The sequence below is a fragment of the Sebastes umbrosus genome, chromosome 7 (genome assembly GCF_015220745.1).
Source record: "Sebastes umbrosus isolate fSebUmb1 chromosome 7, fSebUmb1.pri, whole genome shotgun sequence".
NCBI classification, from domain to species: Eukaryota; Metazoa; Chordata; class Actinopteri; order Perciformes; family Sebastidae; genus Sebastes; species Sebastes umbrosus.
This window is the reverse complement of record NC_051275.1, coordinates 22340603-22368285: the sequence shown is the minus strand read 5'-3', so window position 1 is coordinate 22368285 and position 27683 is coordinate 22340603. Positions and strand designations below refer to the sequence as shown.

General features: G+C 41.1%; 1 protein-coding gene across 3 annotated transcripts in view; it reads right to left on the bottom strand.

The window, feature by feature from the left end:
* Positions 1–27683, bottom strand: part of LOC119491262 (cGMP-dependent 3',5'-cyclic phosphodiesterase) — a 192303-nt gene that overhangs the window by 116520 nt on the left and 48100 nt on the right. For 2 of the 3 annotated variants that reach the window (XM_037775080.1, XM_037775081.1), the window contains one exon: positions 5530–5620. In XM_037775080.1, coding sequence (XP_037631008.1) covers positions 5530–5620 — 91 coding nt within the window. Of the gene's footprint in view, positions 1–5529; positions 5621–5900; positions 6060–27683 lie in introns of those variants that run through there. The other variant, XM_037775082.1, reaches the window with a different exon arrangement.

Here is a 27683-nt window from a genome sequence, read left to right as displayed (position 1 = left end):
TTCCAGTCACTCTCCTTTGTTATGTACGCTCACGGCTCTGTCTATCTTTGACTTCAGTTTAAAGACTCCAAGAAAAAAGGAGGAGACGTTTACTTTATAGTGAATAAAGCTAACATTAATGCACAAATTGAAGGAGCTAACAGGATTGCATTTCACTGGAGTTTCACTGGCGTGTTTCAGCAACCAGGCTTCAGGCGGCCTAAGCTACATCCACACTCCACCTCTTTGCCTAATTTCGTATTAGCCAGAGTCGTCACTGCCAAGATGGTGACGGCTGGGGCCGCCTACTTTGAGCTTAATTTTTGCTCTTCAGAAACCTTCGAGTGACGTCACGGAGACTACGTTCATATTTTATACAGTCTATGATCAGTATCCATCGCAACAGCATCACTGACCCCGGTGATCCGTGTCCTTTGCAGCAGCAGGAAAAAGATGAGCCCCGATTGAGTGTCTCAAAGGGACTGACCAAACCCGTGTCTAAGGACGTCATACTTACAGCATTACATTGATACATTTTCGGTTTCAGGTATGATTGAGGTGTTATTTGGAGCATGCATTGGATGTGACACGCTATGCTGGCACATATATGAAAAGCACAGGCTTTAGTACATATTGTTACTCGAGCCTCTGGATCCACTGCTTCTGCAGGTTTTGAGGGTCATGTAATACAATGGTTATCTGCTGCTGTGAAATGAGTTACAATCCATTTTCCCTGTAGTGGCTCCTCCGCCACTTCACACATGCTGCAGTAGTATACTACCTACATAGGTCACTGGTCCTGTGCTGCCATTGGGGATAATTTGTTTCAATCTTAAGCGTTAAGTGCTCACCCACAATGGGCTCCACTGCTGTGTGTGCTTGACTAAATGTGCTGAATATCAAGCTCTTGTGTTTGCTGCTTACTGCTGCATATCAGACTGCTGCTGCTCACATTAAGGACGAAAGCAGAGTAGACAAGACGAAATACACACTAAAGGTTTCACATAAGGATGAAATGAACTGACAATTGACAATTTGAAATATTGAGCTCTGCTGGTTTATGGCTGTTGTAAATGCCATTTTTGATGAATTGAACTCTTCTTGTTATTGCTTTTTGGTGGCTTTCAATTAAGCTTTGCCAGGAGCCAAATAATCTATTGACATGAATTATTAATGACTAAATTCTTGTTCAGTATGGGGTTTGAATATTTTCAAATACTGTACATGGATAATAGAAGTCTCTCTGTCAGTAGCTACATTGATAGCTCAGCTGCATGTCCTGTTGTTTTGCCTTCAGCAAGACTATGAACTCCCCTCTGCTCACATGCACAGTTTGTACACAGTCTCAAGAAAAAGAGGGGGAGAAATACTGAGAGTTATAACTGTATGCAGACCACCGAGTGAAACCGTGATCTGGCATCATAATATCAAATCTTTGTGGTCAGATCAGAATAACAATTCCATGTGCAAGGACAGACATGTGCACATGAAGGCAGGCAAACACAAGCAAAGTGAAACTAATGCAATAGCAATCACTTGGGCTGCACAATTATTCATATAATAATCTCGATCACGATTTTGGCTTCTTACGATTAAATGAACATGATCGACTGCGAAATTGACGTTTAAAATACTCATAGAAAGCTCTGCTGCATATCTAATCGAGGGCTTCCTAAACTAACAGCCAGCCACCAGGGGGTGATCCAGATGTTTTGGCTTCACTTTTGTGGAGCTGTTATGCCGCTGCGCACACACCCTGCAGCGGCAGTCTGTGAAAAACGTTCTTGAATTTTGCGGCTGCAGTCCAGAGTAGAAGAGTAATATACTGTATATAACTACAGAGCAGACGGGCTAAACGAAAATGCACTGAATACAGGTGAAGAAGAACCTTATTTTAAGTCCTAATTTGCAGGAATGTAGCACAACATCGAAGTGAGTGCTCTGTTTACTTAAATGACAAATCGCAATAAAAACATTTTGTCCCTAAAATCAACAAATAAACGTGATGAATAATCGTGATCTCAATATTGATCAAAATAATCATTATTATCATTTTGGCCATAATCGTGCAGCCTTATTCATCACAATGTGCCACTTGTTTTTAAATCCCTGTTTCCTCCAGCAGTGAGGTCAGAGTACCACAGCCACACATAGTTATGTCCCCAAACTGAACATTATAACACTATAGAGTGCAAACTTTAATAGGCAGAACGCGTCCAACAGAAACACTTTAAAGTCATTGAGGTCAATCTATCTGGGGCGCTGCTGTATGGAGCTCCTGGACATACTCACTCACACCCACATACTGTACATACACATAGAAATAATCAAAATTGTGTTCAAATGGCCTTTTTCCCACATCAATATTCAGCCCAGAAATTTCCATTACAATTCTAACACACCATCTTGGTGAAACGAGGCATCTGTGCAGCTAAATGACGGCGTGATGAGGATGACAGACGCAGATAACTGTTAAGGAGTGTCGCTTCTAATTTTTACACACTTGTTGAGCCTCACCCAAACTGCATCAATGAAGGCTCGGATTGAAGAACAGTATGTGTGAATATGAAACTAAAAATACATTTGCATTGATACCCAGAACGGCAGAACGTATGACACTGTATATATACATAAGATACACACAAACACGTATTTTGGTGAATTTCAGTGGGAACAGGCAGTCTCTCTCTCACAAACACACAAGCACTTAAGCACCAACCCCGATGCCCTGACGGATTAATCCTCACATCTGTTCTGCTGGAGAGATTAACCTGCTGTTTTTACTGCCTCATTGGCTCACATGCACAAACCAATGAACACACACAAACACAAACACACACACACACACACATGCAGCACTTTCACTCCTACATACTGTACAATCATATGATACATGGCAGCACACATACAGAGATGCTGCCATAATCCGTCAAATCGGGGGATACTGTAAGAGTCATGACATCACCAAAAATGTTTTCGTGGAACTCGAGAGACAAAACTAGAAGACCTCTATGAAGAAGAAAATACATTGAAAAACAGAAGTTATTCCTTTTAAACTAAGGCGGTATATTGGCAAGAATCTGCCGATACAATACGTATCATGATACAGAGGCTTTGACTCCATATATACAGGAAAACTGTCATAGTATAAAGAACACACCGCCATATAGAGTGCTGCAGGAATGAATCTTAAAATGCGGAAATGAGTCAGCATATTAGCACTTACGGTTCCCTCAATGGGTTCTTTGAATGGGTTTTTAGTTGGATGCCTGAAATGAAGTCTGTGGTTAACACAAGCTTAAGAGATTTTAACGTTTTGTTCTACGATATAAAATACGTCAGTAAATATCCCACCCTTGAATTTTGAAGGTTGTCTTAAAAAGTCGGTTGCTAACAAGTGGCTAAATGGGACTACTAAACGTCATCACGCCAAACACTAGTCCGTCTTCAGCTTAGTGGTGGTGATGTGAAGTCATGTGACCGTTTGTTTATAGCCTTACGTTAGCTTTTTACTTCTGGCGATTGCATTCACGCTTCAAAAATCATAAAAGTGGTGTTAATTTGTGGAGATTATCTTGCTGAACAAAACGTGTAAGTGTCATAAACGTTGGTTTTCCACAGAGCTTATTTTCTGCAATAATCCAAAACCCAATGGAAAAATCCCATTGGCTTTTTGTTGAGGGAGCCCGGGCGATGCTAACTTCCTGGTTGGCCTACAAAAATACACTATCTCCATCACTTCAAAGAGGAATGGGGGGGATTAGGAAATATGGATCTAGAATAATATTGTTGTAAAATATGTAAAATACCAGTTCCTTTGTTGTTGTACTATATCTTTTGTGCCAATAAAAAATTTGAACATAATAAAAATCTATAGAGTTTTTGAGAATCTATATAGTATCACAAAACATAACATTTCGATACTCAGTGTCTCGATATTTTCTCTAAACGCACCTTTTAAAACTAAACAAGTGTAATTCTTTCAAGCAGCTCCTGCAGGTGGCACTGCACATGCTGCAGGTTCACCAGCAGCCAAATCACAGACAGTATTACAGTATTGGTGATGGTCCAGCAACAAGCTGCAACAAAGCATTTACAAACACACACCGGCTGTAAGAGGAATGCAGTTGGACAAGACTTTCAGCAATGTAAACTGACTGCGGAAATGCGTATGAGGAGGGTTGACTCAGAAATGCATTTGCATTGTAACAACAAACACACACACGCACGCACACACTAGCCAGTATAAATAAGGGTTGAGTATGTAAGATTGTATATATGTATATAATTGATCTTTGCCCTCCTGTCACTGACATCAATTAATGAGTATTTCTTCTTAGAAGATATTGTTTCCGTGTATGTTCATCTTTTTCTTGTATGAATGCCTTAATTTGTGCATGTGGGGTTGTGTATCATTAATGTGCGTGCACATGTGCCTTCGTCTCTGTCTAGGTAATTGGATCTGAGCAGAACATGTCAACACTGGCAGCCAATCAAACGTTTTTTTTCTGTTTTGCTGCCAACAACATTACATCCTTCTGCAATATAAAACACAAATGCAGACACACGCACCAACATACTGTGTATAAACACACACACACACACACACTCTCTAACTAATGCAGCTTGATGGCACGTGTGAGGATACAAGAAAGCAGAAATTTTAAATTGTAGGCATCTGCTTGTCACAAATCATACAACACAAAAGAAGGAGCGAGACAGACCAAAACGAGATGTAGAAGGAAAAAAAAAGGAGAGAACGAAATGAGGTTCACTGCTGCGGGGATTGCAACAAGAAGAAAATTGCATCAACTCAACTGAAAAACCTAGCAGCCTAAAACACACACACACACCTACACACAAACTCCCAGGTAACAACACACAACTAGAGACCGCTGTGCAAAAGGTACGCCACTCAAACACCAATGTCACTGTCTTTAATTTCCTCCCTTTCATGTTTATTGCTGCTGTGTGTTTAATCTTTCCGTCATTTATCTGAGCCCACACACACACACACACACACACACACACACACACACACACACACACACACACACACACACACACACATATGCACAGAAGCCCCAGGCAAGCAATAAGTATCTCACCGACTCAATTAACAGAGAAACACAGAGAGCTGCAGCAACAGGAGCTGAAACTTACCTCCGCCTGACAAAAGTTACTCAAAAAGTAATACCTCAAGGTTTCACAAGAGGACAGAAATGTGTGTGTGTGTGTGTGTGTGTGTGTGTGTGTGTGTGAGTAAGAGGAAAAGAAAGAGGAAGATTGAGGGACTAACGGAACAAGATAGGAAGCTCATAAAAGAAAATTCTCAAAAGTGATTTTGAGAGTGATTACATGAAGGGAAAACCAGAATATAGTATATTGAAGGGATGTATCTCTAGCTGTAGTTGTTACAGGCTGGACAAATATAAAAAATAAATGAAAGGAAGAAGGAAGAGAGAAGAGGGCAGAGGGCATGGAGCATATAGCATCCTGTTTTTCAGACAGCGTGAACAAGACAGGAGAGAACAGAAGAGCAAATCCTACCTGGAGTTGTTCGGACAACGTGGTGGACTGTCTGGTAGTCAGGGCTGGAGCTGAACTCTCCTCAGGACGCAGAAACACTTGCTGACCGCGTCTGCAGGCATCAAAAATAACAGTCAGGACCCCTTGTGTGTGTGTGTGTTTGCTTGTTTGAGTTGTCCGCTGTGCACACATGGAGTCAGCTGTTACAGTCTGAGTGATAAGCTGCTGGAAAAAGAGTTTTTTCACACACACACACACACACACACACACACACACACTCAACTTATCTTTTCCCTGAAGTGAGGAGTGCAGGAATTTAAAAGGTGTGTGTGAGGGAATGTAGGGGAAAAGGTGAGCGTGTTTACGTGTGTGTGAGTGTGTGAAGTCCTTACAGGTCCTTTCCTTTCTTCCTCTCGAGCGCAGTCATGTCATCTCCACCTGTCGTACGCAGAGAGAGCGCTGGAGTCACACACACATTCACACACACAGCGACGCACCGATGCACACACTCACGCCGGCAGGCTGAGACACACACTGTGACGCTAACACTGCGAGCTGCAACGCATAGAGTGAACACAGTCCCTCCTCCTCCTCCTCTCTCCTCCCACCTCTCTCTCTCTCTCTCTCTTTCTCTCTCTCTCTCTGTGTCTCTCTCTCTCTCTCTGCTCCTCCTCTGGGTCTTACTGCCTCTCTCAACCCTTCCCATGTTTTACTGTCCTACTGTCAGTACGGGCAGGATACACACAAAAAAAACACTATAGTACAGGTACAGTAAGGGTTGACTCACTTTGACCGCATGGAAAGTGGTGGACTTTTGAACCCAATCACAAATATTAATAATAGAACTAGTAATAGAATTATTTAATATTATAATTTTATATTTATAAAGGCTCTTCACTTTTGGATTTTACAGATTTTCTCCAAATAATAGACTTTTTAAAATGATGTTTAACCTGATTTTCACCGAGATTGTGGACACTGTTCTCACCACAAAAAGACACCACTCTGACCATTGGATCAAAACATAGATTGTATATAAGAAGAGGACGTAGTCACCGTGACGTCACCCATTGGTTTGTGGACTGCCTTTTTGAAGCCTTGAGTTTGGCATTTTGGCCGTCACCATCTTGTTTTTTTGCAACCAGAAGTGACACGAGAGGGTGGAGCTAAGTACAACCCAACGCTGAATAAGACCAAAATGTTACAATTAACTTTCACGAACTGAAAACACACTGTGAAAGGGTTAAAGTTATAAGATGAAAACACAGAAAACTCCCAGACCGGATGATGCAATCACAAGGTAGCCACGCCTTAAAGCATACCCTGCTTTATGGTCTATATGACTCTAAATGGGACCATCATTTACTAAATGAACATCATGCTGTATTGAAGAAGACTTGAAACTAGCGATTGAGACCATAAACTCATGTTTACAATGTTTACTGAGGTAATAAATCAAGTGAGAAGTAGGATCATTTTCTCATAGACTTCTATACAATCAGACTTCTTTTTGCAACCAGAGGAGTCGCCCCCTGCTGGCTATTAGAAAGAATGCAGGTTTAAGGCACTTCAGCATTGGCTTCACTTTTCAGACCCGCAGTTTGCCCACTAGTTCAAACATTTAAAATGTTTACCAATGTTTATTTTTCTTGACAAGTGACCTCTTGTGGACATGTGGATTATGACGAATTATAAACGTAAATGTCTGGAGACTGGTGTTTTCATCCCATCTCCTATCGGCAGTCAACTTTATCTTAGTTTAAGTTGACTAAACTTAACCAACGATAGAGTTAACTGTTTCCAACAGGTCAGAAAACGATTATACAGTATGAAAGATTTATTTTGGAAGGCAATAACAAATTACCTTTTTGTTGTTGATAAAAAAAACAAGGTCTATTTATTAGCTTTTCTGGAGCTTTCAATCATTTCACATGATCGTCATCAGTAGATGGCATTTACCTATTTGTCAGGGAATTGTAGATGTAGTTCTTCCTGAGCATTTTGAGGACTTCTGTTATTAGCTAATAAATGGATCTTTAGGTGAGACTGTTTTGGTGTTTTGTTTATCTTAGTTTCCAGTAAGAGAAATTCTCTTGTGGCAGTTCTTGCCTTCAAATGCTATTTCTAATCTGATCTGATTTTCACCTAGGCTTTGATTTATTGTTTTTTCTTAATTAAAAATAAAATACAATCAATTCCTTGAAGGTAAATCCATAAAATGTAATAAACCCTAACGTAGCCTTCAACCAGCCTAACAGAAACAACGGTCACACGTATATTTATAGTGCGCCACATCACCACACCTCTATACATTTAATCAGCCTGCAGATTCATCATATCAGCCCCAATCTGCTGCAGGAAGCGTCCCGTGTGCCTCTGACAGATCCGAGGTGACATTGGTGGTGACGGGACATTTAGCATGAAGCTGTACAGGAGGTTGAATAGGACTGTCTAATGTAGTCCATCAATCTGACAACAAACCTCAGAGCCATTTACTAAAAACAAGCTTGCCAGCAGCTACGTGCACTCACACACAATGTCATGTCATACCACATGACAATGTATTTGTTAAGCTGCTCTATCGAGTCAACACCCTGCTGCTGATTCTTATGATTTGAGATTTTGACTGCTATTAACTTTGAGGGTTTTTTAAAATGCATTGTGGCTCAAGATAAGAATATCGTTGAGCATGATGTTTGTCAAATTGTGTGAATGTAGATCACTTAAACGGGCATTGACTGAATCCATTTGAAGCTATCACAGGCAAACAGCCACAGTGTTGGATTTAAAAACCAGCTGACAAAAGCAGCTTCGCCAAATCAAATGAAGTAAGCCGCTTCGGTTCAAATGCTGAAAATTGGCCTGACTGGGAGAAGATACTGTTAATTGTTTGGAAAAACAATCAAAACTAAGTACTGTTGTGACGTGTTTACTGGAGGTTGAAATTGCCTGAAATAAATGACGAATGTTTGAAAACTTGAACCCCTCGAAAAAACAAATCAGATTAGATCAGAGTGTCTTTTTGAATATAGTAGACATAGAAAAAAAACTACTATGTACACTACAATGTTGCATTATATACAGTATATTATTCTATATACTGTATACTTGCTCCAATGCTTAATTGGAGCTCTGACATGCATACATTAAAGGTCCCATATTGTAAAAAGTGAAATTCTTATGTCTTTTATATTATAAAGCAATATAAATATAAATACTGTGAAAGCACCGAAACGCTCAATCCATGGAGAAATACTCACAGCCCGTATTCAGAAACTGTGCACTTTGAACAAGCTGTTAGGATTTCTGTGATTTTGTGATGTCACAAATCTACAAAATATATACTATTTCAACACAAACATTCTAAATGCGTCCCAGTTTATTTCTGGTTGCAGTGTACGCAAAGAACGTATATTGCCAAGAAGTGAAATTCAATTGATCATTCCATTGCAACATCAGCGCCCAGCAGCAAAGCTACGCTTCCACCATTTTGGACTGAAAGCGACTACCGGACGCCAGTAAAACGTCCGCCTCAAAGTGCCGTACGGAAGCAAAATAAAATTATTTCTACTCTATTGTCATAGAGTAGCAGCGGCGGCAGCAGCTATTGTCAAAAAAACTCTGTCTTTGCTTCTATAGTCTTTGGTGTATGTGGATGACATCAGCTGACAGGAAGTAAACATCGACCCAAGCTGCTGCTTAGCGACGCAATTACGTTGCAATTCCATCGAAATGCGCTAAAACTGGGTATTTCAGATAGAGGGTAAATACATGCATTTTCAGGCAGACAGTATGAGGAAAATAAAGGTTTTTTGAACATTAGAGCATGTAATCATGTTCTAGCAGAAACATAAAGTACAAGTATGAACCTGGAAATGAGCACGATATGGGAACTTTAAATGAAATACCGAAATCAAAACTTTCAATTTCTGTTGATTTGATCAATGTTTGAAGAAGTAGAGGTGAAGAGAAGTAGAGTTCACAGGGGCAGCTAGTCAGAGGTTGGTGGAGTCATGTTGAGGCGAGTGTGCTCCGCTATTAAATACAGTAATATCCCAGTAAACCCCGAGGCTGCCTGTTTTGTAAACATGACCAAAGGTTATTCCAGTACAGCAGAACCTCAGACTGTATTGACCAGTGTTGGGTAATAGCAGCAAGATACACAGAGCGATAATAAGCACTGCACACTGATTCATATTATCAATTCTGTAGGGCTCGCATGAACACGCACACACACCACACACACACACGCACAACCATGCAACCACACACACACCCATGTAGGTAGGAGAGCAGGCTCTCACATGTCCTGAGAAAAACACAGAAGCAGCCAGAAAATAGCTTAGTTCAAAGCAAATTTTCCCTCAAAGACTGTCTCTCTTCATCTGCTGTGGACTCTGTGATCTAGATTACCTTTTAAACACACACACACACGCACACGCGCACACTTACACACACCACATCACTGCTGCCTAATTCAGCTGACAGGAGTATTGATCCCGAGTTTGTGATTAAAACAGGGACTGTTGTTGCCGCTCAAATGCAATCAACACACGAACCCACCGAGTGATCACTTACTCAGTGCTCACTAACACACGCACGCACACACACACACACACACACACACACACACACACACACACACACACACACACACAGTGAGACAGCATGAATAACTACAGTGCAGAAGAACTTAATTAGCCAGCCGTGGACCTGGACTCTGATGAGGATACAGCCGGTAACCTTGGTCTGCCGTGTGTGTGTGTGTGTGAGTGTGTGTGTGTGTGTGTGTGTGCTTATCAACAAAGCATATGTCAACATGAATGTGTTGTCGGCTGTGATACGCTTTTATGCGTGTGTGTATATGATGCACATAAAAGGAAGTGCATATGTACGTAAATCTCTTAATGTGTGTGTGTGTGTGTGTGTGTGTCCTGACTCCCATAAAGCAGCGGAGTGATTGAAAGGTCTAAATGGCGAAGGTGCACTCAGGGGAATGGGGCTAATCTACATAATGGTGGAGCTATATTAACGGCATCCTGATGCACACACATATGCACACACACACACACACACCTAGGTGTCAATTGAACGGGAGCCTCTCTCATCCCCCACACAACCAGCTTTTTTTCCTGCTGATGCGACTGAGCCGGTGAAAAAGGAGATAATGAAAACATCCGAGTTAAAAATGCTGCAGGAAAATCTATAATCAGTATGGTTATTTGAAGTGTACTATCTCCTCATTCAACTGTGTTGTTTAAAATGATAATTTTTAAGAGTTGCAGTTTTTAATGCAGGTTTAAATACATATTGTTCATTGTATTCGTGATAGTACTCACTGATTAATGCCTGATTATTATGAAACAACCTTTCTGGTGACAGATTACTGCCACTCTGCAGATATAATTACATCCCATTATTTTTTTTTTCTCTGCTAAAATCAAGCTAAGCAGCGTTCTCTAAAAGCAATTCTCCATGACATGAAAATATTAGGCGTCTCTTTTACTCCATCCCAGCTTGAATGCATTGACTGACATCCTCTTCTGTGGAACAATAGTGATTCCTCGTCTTGAGGTGGCCGCTCCAGAAATGTGCTCAGCTTGGTGAGAAATGTGCACTTGGGGAAATGCTTCTGCTGTGTGAGGAACCGGAAAAGATAAGAGAGAGGCAGTAAACGGCCGTGGTTGCAGAGGGAGTATAAGGTGTAGATTGTTCGGGTGGATCAGGAAGGTGCTCTGCTGGTCTTGCAGTGGATCCTAATTCATCCAACTAAAATCAATTCAATCAATTGGTCAATAGGCTGAACATTTATCATCAACTATTTAGGTAATTGATTCAACTTCTTAATCATTTATTGAGAAACTAGAATTACCGCCTTGCAGTTGTATGCCTCCACCAACTAGAGCATATTGCGGGGGTTTTTTTGCGTCTTTTTTCTATTGTTCCCAATGAGGAGAGAGCGTACTGTATGCAGCCGCCTGGAGAAAAAGCGCTGCACCCTTCTTTTTCAGAGCGCTCCAAACTTTTTTGTGCAGCTGCTCCGAGTGCTTCTAGTTGAAAATCTCTGAACTTTTCAGAAAGGCACTTGTGTCATCACTCAGGATGAGTGGCTCCCCAGCACCCTGCCAGGGCTTTTCTGCCAGAAACAAAATGCTATATGGACACTAAGCCTTAGTCTTATGGTGATTTATTCATGCACACAAAGGAGATTGATTAAAATTTCTATTAACGGTGTTATTCATAGGCTGATATTTATACCAGAATCGGCTATATATTAAGATTTATTGAGAGAAACCAAGTAATTCTATGTAAAATCAGACATTGAGCAACCCCGTATAGCCAGGATGTAATGATTCTTTGTTTCATACCCTCAATTTTCTGCCACTAAGACGATTAGTGAGATTGGCAGTCGAATCAGGCTCCTTAGACGGAATTGTTGAATCCTCGACTACTCCGGGTCACTGTGGTTTTCTGTTGTCTCACACAGTATCGAGAAGTATTAAGTGCCGTTTTTTGTTTATAATCTTTTTTCACACAGTGTGCACATAATCCATTACACTCATTATTTACTTGTATTCAATTATTTTGTGTTGCTTTCAGAATGTTTTATGTCCAGAACATGCAGTGCATTTATATTCTTTTCATCTTATATATACAAGAGCATTGAGCTGTTATTTAACCAGTCTATAAGTATATACTGTGTGTCTAGGTAGGCGTGGAGAAGAGAAAAACCAAGGTTACTGGTGTGACTCCCGCTGGGGCTGCCAATGCTGAAAATCTATGCACTCACAGAACTGTAAAGTGCCTCGAATAAAAGTGTTCACCACATGGTGTATGACTAACAGCTTAGAGAAAAGAGTGTGTCTGAGAGTGTGAGTTTAACTTCACCTTATTGTTACTCATAATTAATTTCCTTAAACAACACGAGCAGTAAAACAACAGCAGGAAAGCGACAATGACACACCCTACTTTGGAAAGTCACGCAGGCATACGCAATCACACACTTAACAGCGAGCTGCACTGTTTGTATTGATAACCTATTTCAACAGTGCAATGCATTTGTTAACCTGACTCTGCTCTGTAAGGCACGGCTCTTTGAAACAATGAATCTGGATGCAACAAGCATCAATAACACTGCCAACGGGATGTGGAAAAACACAGCTAGTGTGTACTAAAGCAGGCAAGATAAAAACCCAAACGTCACATATTTCACCTTGTAGTCAAACTGTATTTACAGCATGTGGACCACATCATGTGTTAAATGAACAGGATATGCTGCTATGAACATTTGTCTTCAAGTGGAAAAAAAATACTTTTTAAGTCTTTCATGTGTGAAGGACGCTGCAGTCTGGACACCACTGCTGCAAATGTGCTCCAACTGCAAGACCCATTGGAAGGCTTTTATTCTTAAAGGGATAGTTCGGGTGTTTTGAAGTGGGGTTGTATGAGGTACTTATCCATAGTCAGTGTATTACTTGCTAGTAGTATTTCAAGTATTTCAATTCGATATTAGGAATTATTGCAATTTTTGTTAACTTTTTTAACACTAAACCATGGGAAAAAGTTGAATCATACACTTCTAGGGACTTTTACTTTAGAAAATATCTAAATTAATACAGTAAAAATGTTTGATATTCAGCATGTATGTAATCAGAGATGTCCTGAAGTCAAATACTGTATATCAGTTATTGTCAGGAATTCTTTCTAATTTATAAGGGATATGTAATGTTTTTTTTTTTTTTTATTATTTCGGGTGAATATAATACAATCTTATGTTCATACCGTATATGTATTTTGTATATATAATTCCCTTAGTTAACATCTTATTTTGAAAACCAGATGTAGTATCACGTGTATACTTCCGCTAACTTTCCGTCAGCGCCGTTCTCTTCAAACATCCGTGGTCAGCTCTATCGGGGCCGTTTGAATGCATTTAACATAAATGTCAGTATATGGGTGCTCGACAGTTGTAGCGTCTGACGATTTGACCACGGAGATGAGAGTGATGGCTGGCTTGACCGCACATTACCGCAATACGATAACGTTTCCTGTCCATGACAGAGTTTGCATGCAGCTTTAGCCATGATGTAGCCTTTACTGTATGTGTAGTGTTTAGGTGTATAAGTTTCACTTTCAGTTCAGTTCCCCATCGGAAAGGGTCGTCTGATGGCAAGGTAAAGCGCTGAAAATATTTGAAATATAGCGTACACTGAAACGAATATTGATTTTTTTTACGTGGGCCTTTCTTTTAGGTGGCTAAACTACGTTTTGCTGCCGGCCCCGTCCACAGCAGTACATTACTTTGGTTCTGTGCCGTAAGTCCTGTCTACTTCTCCAAACCGGGGGCGTGTCGACCGTCATCTACTGTAGGTAATACACTGACTATGGATAAGTACCTCATACAACCCCACTTCGAAACACCCAAACTATCCCGTTAAGTGCAGGTATTCATTTTGTGTTTTCATCAGTTGATCAAATAATCTGAAGAGCATAAGTGATAAGTTTTGTAAGCAAAGCAAAGGTCTTAAGATGACTCATAACTTTTCAAGCACTGCAGAATGTGCTTCATTTACACATCAGGACATTTCAAGGTAGGTGCGTAGGCTGGGCTCTTTTATGTAAAAAAAAACCTTGGCCTCTTGTTCTCCACTGCTACAGCGTCTCAACATTGTGTCACAACATGCAGACTATCCACACACCAAAGTATAATAAAAACCTTTCTGGCTTCTATTCATCAGAAATCACAAAGCTGCTTCACGTCAACATTTTTGAGAAGCTGGTTGGTGGTTGCTATGCGAGTTAGGACGTTGGCAACCTGAACAGTTTATAAGCCAGTTTCCATACCAACACGCAATGTCTCCTAACTACAGTCCATCTCGGCAGCATTGAGAAGTGAGTAGAGGCAGAAGAGAGGATGAGAAAAATGAAAAAGAAGAGATTGTTCTATAGAAACCTATATATAGTCCACCGCTCCTGAGAAATCTCACCTGCTGCGCAAAACAATAGTAGAACCCTGCTACTATATGTCTGTTAATGGTTGTGTGTGTTTGTGCGTGAGTGAGTGTGTGTGTGTGTAGGACAGGACACACTAACTGAAAATTACTGGTGAACTAATTCACAGGTGGATAGAAACATCCGGTTGGATGTATAACTCCTGAGTTTGTTTCTAAGCTGGACCCGATTGATGGTTCACTATTGATGAAATTGGATGCTATTCAGCAGATAGTCTGTCTGAAATCCAGCTTTTTTTTTCTCCAGAGTACATTTACAGTACCTTTTAAAGCACTGAATGGGTTTGCTTAATAAGTAAGTGCTTAAACACTCAAAGGGAAGGTTCAGCGTACAAAATGTGGAGTGGTTTCGCGATGCTGCGAGGCTGTCAATTTGCTGTGCATGTGGAGAGTAATGATGATAAAACTAACGGGCAGATCTGGCAAAAGAGGACCAGCCAGTTTTATCTGGCCTTCCAGCAGCAAAACGGACACATGCTCTGTTGGCTTTGTTCTACGATCAGTCTTTTATTACTTGAGTGACCGCTGTGTGTAACAACTGGTGGTGTGACCTTGGATTGGGCTGACTCGGAAACTATTATTGTCTCTAAAGACATCATAACTGATCCTTTGATCCTCATGAGGGTCACTGTGACTCACTGCTGATGCAGAGAGCTTCTGAGTGGATTTATAGCAACAACAACTCTGCACTGGTTTAAACCAGTGGGCAACCTCCGGGTCTGAAAAGTGAAGCCAAAGCTAAAGTGCCTTAAACTTGCATTCTTTCTAATAGCCAGCAGGGGGCGACTCCTCTGGTTGCAAAAAGAAGTCAGATTGTATAGAAGTCTATGAGAAAATGACCCTACTTCTCACTTCAGAGTTTACCTCAGTAAACATTGTAAACATGAGTTTATGGTCTCTATCGCTAGTTTCAATGTGTCTTCTTCAATACAGCATGATGTTCATTTAGTAAATTATGGTCCCATTTAGAGTCAAATAGACCATAAAGCAGGGGATGCTTTAGGGTGTGGCTACCTTGTGATTGACAGGTAGCTACCATGGCGTTGTCCGGTCTGGGAGTTGTTCGTGTTTTCTTCTTACAACTGTAACCCTTTCACAGTGTGTTTTCAGTTCATGAAAGTTAATTTAAACATTTTGTTTGCCTGAAAATGTCTAATTCAGCGTTCGACTCTACTTAGCTCCACCCCCTCTTGTGTCATTTATGGTTGCAAAAAAAAAACCAAGATGGCGACGGACAAAATGCAGAACTCGAGGCTTCAAAACGGCAGTCCATAAACCAATGGGTGACGTCACGGTGACTACGTCCACGTATTATATACAGTTTATGGTTTAAACTTAGTGAGACAAACTGTCCTGTCTTCTTGCTGATCACTCTGTAATGAAATAATGAATACCCATGCAATTAATGTCAATTGATAACCTCTGCAGTTATTAATGTCTCATTTTCATAGCTAAAGCAAGATTACAAGACCATCCCACCTTGTTCAGTTTCTCATTAGTTTCATGATGGGTTCACTGATTCCCTGTGAATGATGTTATGTGTATAATTCTCTTTATACTGTAAAGAAAGATATGGTTTGGGACACACGGTTAAATTTTATCTATAAGAATCTAGAAACATTCCTGGCTTGTTCCTTCTGCCTTCAAACTGCAACAACCTGATAGTCAAAACACCTGATGCTGTAAATAAGAACAGCTGGCAAATATGTGTTTTAGAGGTTGGCTACAAGATGTTGCTCACTAATGTTACAAAGGCTGCTGGCATTTATTTGATTCTGTCTCATAGGTTGGTTACGAGTGCAGTCTGCTTGTGTTTATATTACCACTTTCTAATGGAACACCATCTATAAAGGGTTTATACGTTGTAACGAATGACTTTACGAATGATTAATAAATTAATTAATTCTTTATAGATCAGTTAGAAGCCTTATACACTAATTTGGGGAAGTACAGGAAGTAAACAAGTTGCTATTACTGCGGTGGCAGCTCCCTACAATACACACACGTTTGAATGCAAGCTGTCCTAAGAGGTAAATCATGTTCTTCTTTTACCTTTACTTTCTATGCAACGTTACTTTTGACAACGAGTTCGGGAAGACTCTGAGCAGTTCTCAGCTTCCTTCCTTCCTTCGTCAGCTGAGTTAACACTGCTTACCTAGCGTAGCTAACGTTAGTGGGCTGAGACACTGTCTAGGGGCTGCGGGGGTCCCATAGAATGAATTAACTCAATCAGCTAACTGTGGCGTTATTGTGAAATGTAACATTAGTTGCTCCAACTACAGCAACCTAATGACCAAAGTAAACATAATTTGGTCGGCATCACAAACAGAACACGTATAAAGTGTCTGCTAACTGTGTTAACTGGTGACTCTCAGCTTAATGCGTCATGGTTGTTCGTATTGACGGCAGCTGTGTCCTCGTGAAAGCCTTCAATATTACTTTAATTAATTTTAAATACATACTCATCTGTGTTTATTATCTACGGGAGCCATTTACGCATGTTACCATGAGTAACCATGGACACATTGGGCTGAAAGTCATCAGTTAATACTGTTAGCAGGGAGTAGTCACTACAACTTCCCACGCAGTAATGGGGGCAGAGCTAGATGGCGGAACACACAAAGCTGTCACCGGGTTCGTCTATAGAACCGGGTCTCGATCCCCATCCTTAGTCAAAAGGATCCATATCCTGGCAACCCAAAACATGTTCATATTAATGGCTTTAAGCTAGTCCATAAAGCATAAGTCAATTATTCACTAGCCCTAATAATGCCATAAAGTTACAGCTTTACAACACTTCACAAAGAATGTCTCACTGAATATTTGCGATATCTGCAGTTATTTGGAGACGCTGCTCAAACCTGCACAGTATGGAGGACAGAGTTTGTGTCTTCCAGTATGCATGTCCCAAAAAAATCAATGTGAACAAAAATAAAAGGTATTAAAACGTGTGTTTATGTGTTTGTAAAGGAGAGCTCCTCTCCTGTCGTAGTTAACTGCTTCCTTCCTGATGGGCTTCTCAACAATGTTCAGGCACACACGCAGGCGCATGAACTCACACACACGTTTCCTTCCTTTAGTATAGGTTATATTCATGTCAGAGGTGAGTGAGAAACAGTGGGAAGTTTGAGGAGTTGGTGATTAAAATCCAGAGGATGAGGAAGTGAAAAAGAGATAGTGAGATGAAGAAGGAGACGGAGAGATGGAAGGAAGTCAGCAAACCTGCTAATGGGAAGTTAAAGGTGGAGAGGGAGGAACCTGACCCTGTCAATCATCGTCAGTGTAGCCTCTGGTAAACTTGGCATCAGCTAAAAAGCTTAAAAGCTGTCACAGTTGACACACAGTAGTTGTTACAGGAACACATGCACACTACAGAGAGTAAACACACGGGTCAAATGGAAAGTGGGTGAGTGCTGCGGAAAATCTCCAGCAGTGAGAAAGCTAGAAACAGGGAGCAAGGTTAAAAGATGGAGTGACAGAAAACAAAGAGAGAGAGCAGCCTAGAGAGCGAGAGAGCAGGAGGAAAACATGGAGGGAAAACACTGCGGCAACAACAGCAGCTGTAGAAAGAAACCAAAGAATAATAGATGGGGAGAAGTCATGCAGGGGCAGTGAAAAAAAAGAAGAGAGACGAAGGAACACTGCAGCAAACCAACAAAACGTCCTTCCACCCTCTCGCTCTCTACTTTCTTTCTTTATTCTACTTTTTTTCCATAAAACTACCCAACAACTAATGAGGTGTGGGCGACAGAGCCCAACAGTGCCACCCCGCGCTGTACAGTCTAATGTGTGTTTGGGAATGCAAACGTAACGGGATATTTGTGTAGAAATGTTTGCACGTGTTTGCATATGCGTGCCCTGATAGTAACCAGATAGATCAGACGGAGAATGTCTAGCTATATTATTACCTCTGTGCTCTCTTTATCTCTTCTTCTCTCTAATCTAATTGGCTCCGCAGTTCGACCAATCAGCCTGCGAGTCGGCGTTGAGCAGGCTGAATAGATGCTACAAGTGGTAATGAAGACGACGGCGCGTGTGTGTGTTTGTGTGAGCGTGAAATAACCACGCTGACTCCGATTTGTTGCTATGGCATCCCATCTTCCTGAGGTGCGAAAATCACAGAACAATTTATACCCCCAATTTCCTCTCTATAATGAAGCAGTGAATGCACTGACCCTGGCGCGCAAGCACGCACGCACACACACACACATTTGCAGCAGCTTTATCCTCTCAACGAGCAACCTCGACCCTTTGGTAGAGATGATGGATCAGAACTAACCTCAGAGACTAAATGGAGTTATAAAAGAGAATAACCAAAATTCAGTTTTAGAGTTTTTTCTTAGAGAGCAGAAGTCTGTATTGTAGCTAAAGGAGAAAATGATTCACGTCCATAAAACTGACAGTAAATGCAAGTAAGACTGCAGAAATATCAGATGGGAATTCTCTCTACATGTAAAATAATGATGCAAGATGTTTTACAACACAGAGATAGAAGGGAGTGAAGACAAACACCAGGATGTAGTTAGAGTGTTTAATCCAACCGTGAAAAAGTTTATGGCACCTCGAGATAAAACGGGAGATCTTTGGCAAGCAGTCGTAGTGTTTGTAGTGTTAGTAGTGTTAGTAGACGGTCTGGAGCTTTAGATCATATCACATGAACTTCCTCGGCTCACAGAATTTGCCCAGTTTCCATGGAATTGTAAATGTTCAGATCTTGCCTATGTTGCCTACAGAAATGGTTTAAAGGGCAGTACAGGGTTCGACATTAATGTCACAATTAAGGAAGGCTGCGTTAAGTTGCGTTAAATGGCTTTTTCTGTATTGTTTTCATACGTTTACATTTGCGCAACCAAAAAAGTACTTTGGCCACCAAATTTAGGGGCTTGGTGGCCCATGGGGCAAGTGCTTAATAAATATTATATATTAGCATTATTAATATTAAAATAATAACATCTACCCCTGCAGTAAAACTCCAAATTACAGTTATTTACAACAATTCTTGTCTACTACAAGACAAGACAAATACAGTATATATGCATTTTTGGGGCAAGTCATAGTCAAGTCAGCACACTGACAGCTGTTGTTGCCTGTTGGGCTTGAGTTTGCCATGTTATGATTTGAACATATTTTTTTATGCTAAATGTAGTACCTGTGAGGGTTTCTGTACAATATTTGTCATTGTTTTGTGTTGTTAATTGATTTCCAGTAATAAATATATACATACATTTGCATACAGCAAGCATATTTGTCCACTCCCATAAGAGTATTAAATACTTGACAAATCTCCCTTTAAGGTGCATTTCAAACAAATAAAACGTGCAATTAATTGCAATTAACTATGGCCAATCATGCAATTAATCACAATTAATATTTGAATCGATTGACAGCCCTACATGAAACACAAACTACATGTAATCTTAGCATTTTTACAACTATAATCAGAAAACATTTAGTATTTTCACTTGATAATTGACTAACCAGAGCATTTGATTTATTGGCAGATTAATTAATAATGAATAGTTATTATTTGCAGCTTTAATTTAATCATCAGAATTATGATGGTTTTAATCCTCTGTTGCTTATATAACTATTTGTTCCAGCCCAGATGGGTGGTCTGGCTGTACAGCTGAAAACTCCACCGTTGGATGAGACCGAGTGGACACACAGAGGAGAGTAATGACAGAAAAATGTAAGCAGTCGGAGGAAACACGGCCGTTCCATTAGTTTGAGCACGACAGAAATGGAGCAAGTCGTTTTGAAGCTGTGACGCAGACGGACAGTCAACAGGTCAACACAAAAGACACACCATTTGGGTCTGAATACACACTAACAATTAGGGGCGCGCCAACACACACTGTCTCAACATGACATGAACATACGTGACCGGTGCACAAACACACCCTCAACACACATCCACATCCTACGCCTAAATAAACAGACCTTAGGCACACATGTTTGACCTTGCTCATCTCTGGCCTCTTCCTTCCTCTTCACTCACATTTTTTTCACTTTCCCCTCTTCCTTCCTTCCTTTTTTCTTTCACTCATTTGTCTTTTTCTCTCTTCTGATATCCTCTCTTCCTCGCTTCAATTCCAGGTTTTTTATGTGTTGTCGCTGCAGGTTTGTAATGTCAAACAAATCCGTGCTGCTGTCAGAGTGCCCCCAAGTGTACAAATACCTAAACTACACTCATCATGCAGATTGGCTTGACCTCCTACTGCAAATCAAATCTGTTGCACATCCGACTTAAAACATTCTGGAGGCGTATGAGCTGCATTTAAATTCAAGGTATGACTGGACTTTATTTTTATCCTTTTAGAGTTTGACTTTTTCTCTTTCCCTTTTATCTCTTGCGTCTTATACGCAAGAAAAAAATTACTGTACTCTGCATTTGCTCAAGAGAATATGAGGCAGCGAATCTCTAACCTTGAGTGGTTGTCATTAAAGAAAATCCCCACTGCATCTGAACACACCGTGCATTAACGCTCTCATTCTCATTTGGTCTACTGTCAAGTACAACCGCCCCGTTCCCTTCGCTTTATGAAGACTGACGACCACAGTGGAAACCAATTTTTGAATTTTCTTGACAATTTCTCCCAGGGGTGCAGTAATCACACAGCAGCCGCTGCAGAGGCGGAAATGAAGAGCAACTTCTGCGCTGACTTCATCTGAATGCCCCCGCATCAATTACAACATCAGTCCACCTCCCAAAAACAAAGTCGTACAAGTGCTCCCTCTCTCTTCTACATACACACTTACAGTACACATCTCTATAGAGAATACTAATGAGCTTATTGTTTCCATTTCAAAGGGAAAAGCCAGGCCTAAAGAGGGTACAAATTAAACGCCATGCCTGTCCCCAAAAAAACAAAACAAGAAAGCGGGGAAGTCTAATCCATCGAGAGGCTACTAGTGCCAAGTAGGCCAGATTTACAGTACAGTATGTTGGCACTCACACTGTGAATGCATGTGCTGACTTTCTTTCTTTCTAATCTCATCATCTCTCTGTTCACGTTACAGTCTCTTCATCTTAGTGGCATTTTCTCTCGAGTGAATCTGATTGACTGTGACACAAGTACCAAGATCTTGGGTGTGTATGTGAATGAGCGCATGCATTTGAGCTCATACTCTATGTGCTTATGCGTGTGTGTGTGAGCGTGTGTGTGTGTGCTACAAAGGATCTACAGTCTCTCAGCAGGAACTGTCTCCAGCAGGGGATCCTCACTGGTATGATGGAGAAAAAAGCCATACTTTATGTAATACATGTGTCAACGTGTCTCTGTAGCGGTGTGTGCTGCTGAGTTTGAGTTAGTGGTGGATAATCTTCCATGGCAGTATATGTCATTTCACACATTTCATCACAATAAATATATCTTGATATAAAATCATTGAAATCTAAGTCTGCCCCATCGTTTTGGTTAGAGTTGTTCCGATACCGATACCAGTATCGGAAACGAGTCTCATACTGCCCAAAATTCGGTATCGGGTATCGGCGAGTACGCCATTCTATGCACCGATCCGATGCCATAATTTATTAACCCAGAACAAAATCAACATGTTTTACCGGAAATCAATTCTTCTTCGCCGCTCCAAAACGGTAGCCTTCACTGTACTGTCGCCCTGGATGTATCATGGCTGCCACTGGAAACTAATGTTTTAGAGCAGCGAAGAAGAACTGATTGCAGTTAGTTTGTCACATGATGATAGCACACAACAACAGTGTGGTGCTAGTGGAAAGAGTGACGGTAATCAAAGCGAGGAAAATGACAGCCATTTGGCAATATTCCTCAGTGGAAAATCCAACAGGTAAAACAGCAATATGTACAGTATGTAAGGCTTCCATTTCGAGGGGTGGCAGTACTCGAGTTGGGGCTGACCTGAATGCTCCGTAGCTTTGAAGCTTCGACCGTTGCCGTGTTAGTCGACCTCCAAATCACTATTTGAATGCTTTGTTTTAAAAAAAAAATGGAATTTTTAAGTATGTAATAATGATGTATAAATCCCAAAATAGCCCATGAAATAATGAATAATCTAACAACAACATTATTCATTATCCATATTTAACATGCATTATTATTAGTTTTCCGCAGACAGATATCGCTGTATCGCTGTCAAGGAGATGTCAGTCTGCTGAGCCGCGCTGCGAAGCTTTGAATACCTTCGAATATTTCTCACTGAAGCTTCGAAGCCCAAAAATGGTATTCGGGACAGCCCAAACCCTAGTAGGGTGTGTGCATATTGCACCCTGCAGGACAAATTGGCACCCAGGCTGTCCACTGAGGAGACAGATAAGAGAATATGGATTTGTTATTTATTCCTAGCTTCATTTAGTTATGTTCTTTGTAACTGACAAACTGAATAATAAAAGAAAGTTTTATTAACCTGAGCCTGGCCATATAACAAGGATAGTAATCATATCACATCCATACATGGTCAGCAGTAAACAGCTGTTAAAAAATGGTATCGGAACATCTCTATTTTTGGTCCTAGTCAACTAAGATTTCTTTAGTCGATCAGTCGTGTTTTATGCTTTTTTCATGCTGAATGACTTATTTTCAAGAAAGGTATGAGCACATCTCTGGTAAACACACGATCTAAAGTGGTACTCTTGTGTGATTCTTTGTGGAGAAACTCAGTTTCACAGATCTGTTGATTAAAGCCCTATTAATACCAGTGGGGATGTTCTCCATCTGGAGAACAATCACATGTACTCTAGCTATTAGGTTGGGAACCACTGGTCTAATACAACCACAGATATAAAAGAAATAGACCACCGGATAAACAGTGACGCCAAATCTCTTTAATCTTTATCGCCTCACTATACAGGTATATATCGTCATTTTGTCCACCACCAGTTTGAGTATTTCACCGGATTATAGTTCAGATGGTAGTCAATAGTGTGTACCAGATTACATTTTGAGAGTAACATTCTCAATCCTGCACATCACAGAGATTAAAGGATAAGGGAAGTGATTCTGCTCCATGATTAAAACACTTTATCTCATGATTACTGCAGCCAGGCCCTGCTCATAGCACTCAACGTTAAAGTACTGACAAAGTGTAATAGTGAGAGCGGATGTGTGTGTGTGTGTGTGTGTGTGTGTGTGTGTGCACCTCAGGTTGTGTGTGTGTAGCACTATCTGCCTGTCCAATCTTCTCACCACGGATGAGGAAATCAGAAATCATTTTCTCTCCAATTTTCCTCACCTGTCATCTCTCCCCTCTTTCTCCTCCCTGCTCCTCTCTCTCTCTCTCTCTCGCTCTCTCTCTCTCTCTGTCGTTCTCACCCTTACAGATGTAACTAAAGCCAATTCTATTTTCTGTTGTTAACACGGTTTCCACTCAGATGCTTTTTCACCACTTGACGGGATCACTAGAAAATGATTTGTTTCTGCCTTTTGTGACCCTCGTCGATACTTCCCCTCGGCTCAGTCCCAACACCCGTTTCCAGAGAGACACTTGCTCAATTACACACAGTCACACATAAATGCACAAATACACACGAATACAAAGGCCTATATGCACTCACATACCAGTTCTGACCACATGGGAAGCACTGCCATTATCAGCCCAACGGACATACGGTGCCTTCAAATGAAACTCGTGAGTTCGTGTTTACAACATGGGAAGTCGTGAACGCGATATGCTTTGCTTTGCGAGGCTAACGATTTAGTGGGTAACATAATGCAGGAAATGCGAAGGCATAGATGAGGTTGTTGGGAATATCAACATTTTCCTCAGACATATTATAAAATTACGGGAAAAAAACAATATACAACTAAAATTACAATATATTAACTTATTTTGCACCGAAAAATTATCTTCCACGGCTTCCGCCATTTCTGACAACGTCAACAAACACGTCACAACTCGTGAACTCTGAGCTTTCAGAAACTTCCCACTTACAAGGTCGTGAATACCACAAGAAGAGGGAGTTCATATGGACTCATGAACACAGTAAACACAACCCCATTTGAAGGCACCAATATATTAAGACTGACAGGATGATTTAAAACAAACAGGGACACACACATGCAAACACCTTCATCTTTATCAGTCAGTGATCAAGGTGAAAAAAGCAGTGCTAGAAACCTGCTGTCGCCATGGTAACGTGGTCATAACAACCTCCTCCTTTCAGCCCGGTAAAAACAGACCTCATTCTCTCCTGAATCCTCCCTTTATCCCCCCCATCCTCCCGACCTTTTCCGTCATCTCATTTGTCTTCCTCTTTCTCTTCTCTTCCATCCTCTTGATTTTTGCTCTCCGTCTTTTTCAATCCCATCCCTTCATTACTCGGCTTCTCTGCATTCTTGCCACAACCCTACTCCCTCCCAACTTTCCCACTTAGCACCTTTCAGCCTGCCTTTCCCTTGTTACACTCTCTTTTACCTTTCCTTCGTCTACTGCTAAGTGCTTTCAAGCCTGAAACAATACTAGTAGAGATGGAGACACGCGTGACACCAAGACAGAACAAAAGACAGCTGGGAGGACTGAAATCGAAGGTGATGCAGAGAAACAATCTGGTGAGGACAGAGTCGTAAACGCAAAGGACGTTTTTAGAGCAAAATACAGATTATTTTGTGCACCCAGTTTAAAATGTGCTTTCACAGTGATACGTTTAAAGCCAGCCCTGCCAAAATCCAACACAATGCAGTGTGATACAACAACATGCAATACACTGTGATGCAATACTGAGTCCTATTTCACTGTAAGGCCTAACTCACACAAGGCAGCGGCGAAGTGTGGTTTGCCACAATAATTACATTTTTCTGCAGTCTGGAGGCGTATTCAGGTGTTTCAGTCGATAAGAAATTCTTTGTAACGCAGGTCAACATGTCACAGGAGTCACAGGATCTGTTTACTGATTGGCTGCGGATATTCTCTGGCCGTAATTCACCACCAAAAGTGGCTCAGTGAGCCGCCGCAGCTCACTGAGCTCGGAGCGGCTGCAGCTTTCCATAGACATAACATGGTTGCTCGCCACAGGCCTCTCTTTGCCACTGCTTGGTGTGTTTCCGGTGTTAATATTCTGCTTGGAATATCATTTTAGGTAGAAAAACATGAAAATTAGTTCAATATAGGGCCCGAATGCTTCGAAGCGTCGACCGTTGCCATGGTATTCGACCTCCAAATCAGTATTGGAATGCTTTGTTTTTTTGTTTATATATACAAAGCTTCGGATACTTTCGAATATTACTCATCGAAGCTTCAAAGCCCAAAAAATGGTATTCGGGACAGCCCTAGTTCAATCAGAAATAAATCCTTTAATTAAAGCTGGAGTCGGCAACATTGGAGAAACCAGCAAGAGTACGCTAGATTTTGAAAGTATCCAATCGAAAAACCAAGCCCAGTGTTGCCAACTCTTTTCCAATGAAAGCAGCTAGCAGCACTAGCTCCAAAAGTCACTACATCTAGCGAGAAAGCCGCCAAGTTAGCAACACCGACAGCCCGTCGCTTCAGGTCTCCATCCAAAGCCACTCCCCCAAACATATTGTAACGACTGGGTGACGTGGGGTCCACTGTCAAGTTACAAGTTCTGTTACTGTAGTTAGTCAGGTTTACATGATGTCAGCGAACGCAGCATTGACATTGATTTGTGAAGATAGCCACCTGTGATTGGCAGAGGCTTTAGGAGGGAGGAGTGTTATTGTTCCTGTTAGGCTGTAGGTGTGTGTGAGAGACGAGAAGCGGGAGATGAGAAGTGAGTTGCTAATGCAGATAGCACGCTGTAAACAAGTTAGTTTTGTTGTTTTGGCGTTGGTTACGGCCCACAGTAACCTGTGTTCAAGCTGAGGAATAAAGTACCAGCGAAACCAGTTCCTGCCTCGTAGCTTCATTGACCAGGGTCGCTACAATATCAAAATAAAGGTAAACAACGAAAATATTGTTAGTACGAACAGCTGTCGAGCTAGAAGCTGTGGAAGACTCCGGTGACATGCAATGAGTACATGGGCAGTGTGAGCACGCAGACAAGCCGTTCAATCATTTCATCTTATTACAGTCCTGCGACAGCCACAAATACTGAATTTGAGCATTTGATTAATTGATGGCTGTCGGGATGTAAAGAGAATTTCAACAAATATAACAAAGAAAAGGTTTCTAAAATACATTACCCACCCTAGCTTTAAAAATATGTTCCTGTAATCTCTGAGGTATATACAGTAATTAAAAAAAAAGATTAAAATAGTTGCATAAGCAATTTTTAAATCCATCGCATGCTTAAGTTTTTATGCTGCCAACATTGAACTGGACCACATGTACTACCGTGAATCCTGCCACAGTGACTGTTAACAAGTTAACTCTTGTGCTCCATCTTTAATAAGGAAAATATAAAAGACCAACGTGTTCCAGGTGAACGATACTGCTGTACATACAGTAAAGCTATGACTGTGCTGAAACTGCTCCAGTTGCTTCCAGTCGGCTGCTCAGAAACAAGTCTGTCTTTTCTTGTCTTTTCTCTTTGGTCTCCCACAGGAGGACTGACAGGTAGAGACACAGACGAGACTACAGAGAGAGAAAAACTCTGGAGGAAACATGAGAGAAACACGCCGCAAAAGGAGGCACAAAGGAAATTCTCAGATGATAAAAAAATGAAGGTTACACATGTCCTACCAGGTTTACGATACACTGAGGTCTGCATATTTAGTTCTGTTATTCCTTCAAACGTTTTTCTGATAGAAGTCAATGTAGCCGACATTAGTCTGAGACATGGGTTGGGATCAGTTTAACACCCGCAGCTGTTGTATGTCACCGGGAAGTAGCCTGACAGAAGGCAGAGTCAACAGGATGACATTTCGAAGCGTGTCAAATCCGATGGATTTCGCTCTGCTCTCAGTTTGATTTGCATACAAGTGATTCGACTGTCAAATTTCAGACTGTGCAACTTTGCAGATAACAAGAAAGGAAGCCCTGCTGCTCACTCACATCTTGCAGGTTCAAAACAATCACAGTTCTGGCTTACGTTGCTCACAAAACTTGTTTTTTTCAATTATGGATGTGTCCCTGTGTGCTCTCAAGCCTTGACATCCAGCAGTTTGACATCCATATTTATTTTTGCTTTCACTCACAGGAGTTTTCCTGTTACTGCCTTTGTACGAAGACAATTTCTCCTAAATGCTGTGCACCTCGTGGTTCAAACCTCGAAAGGAACCATAAACATGGTTG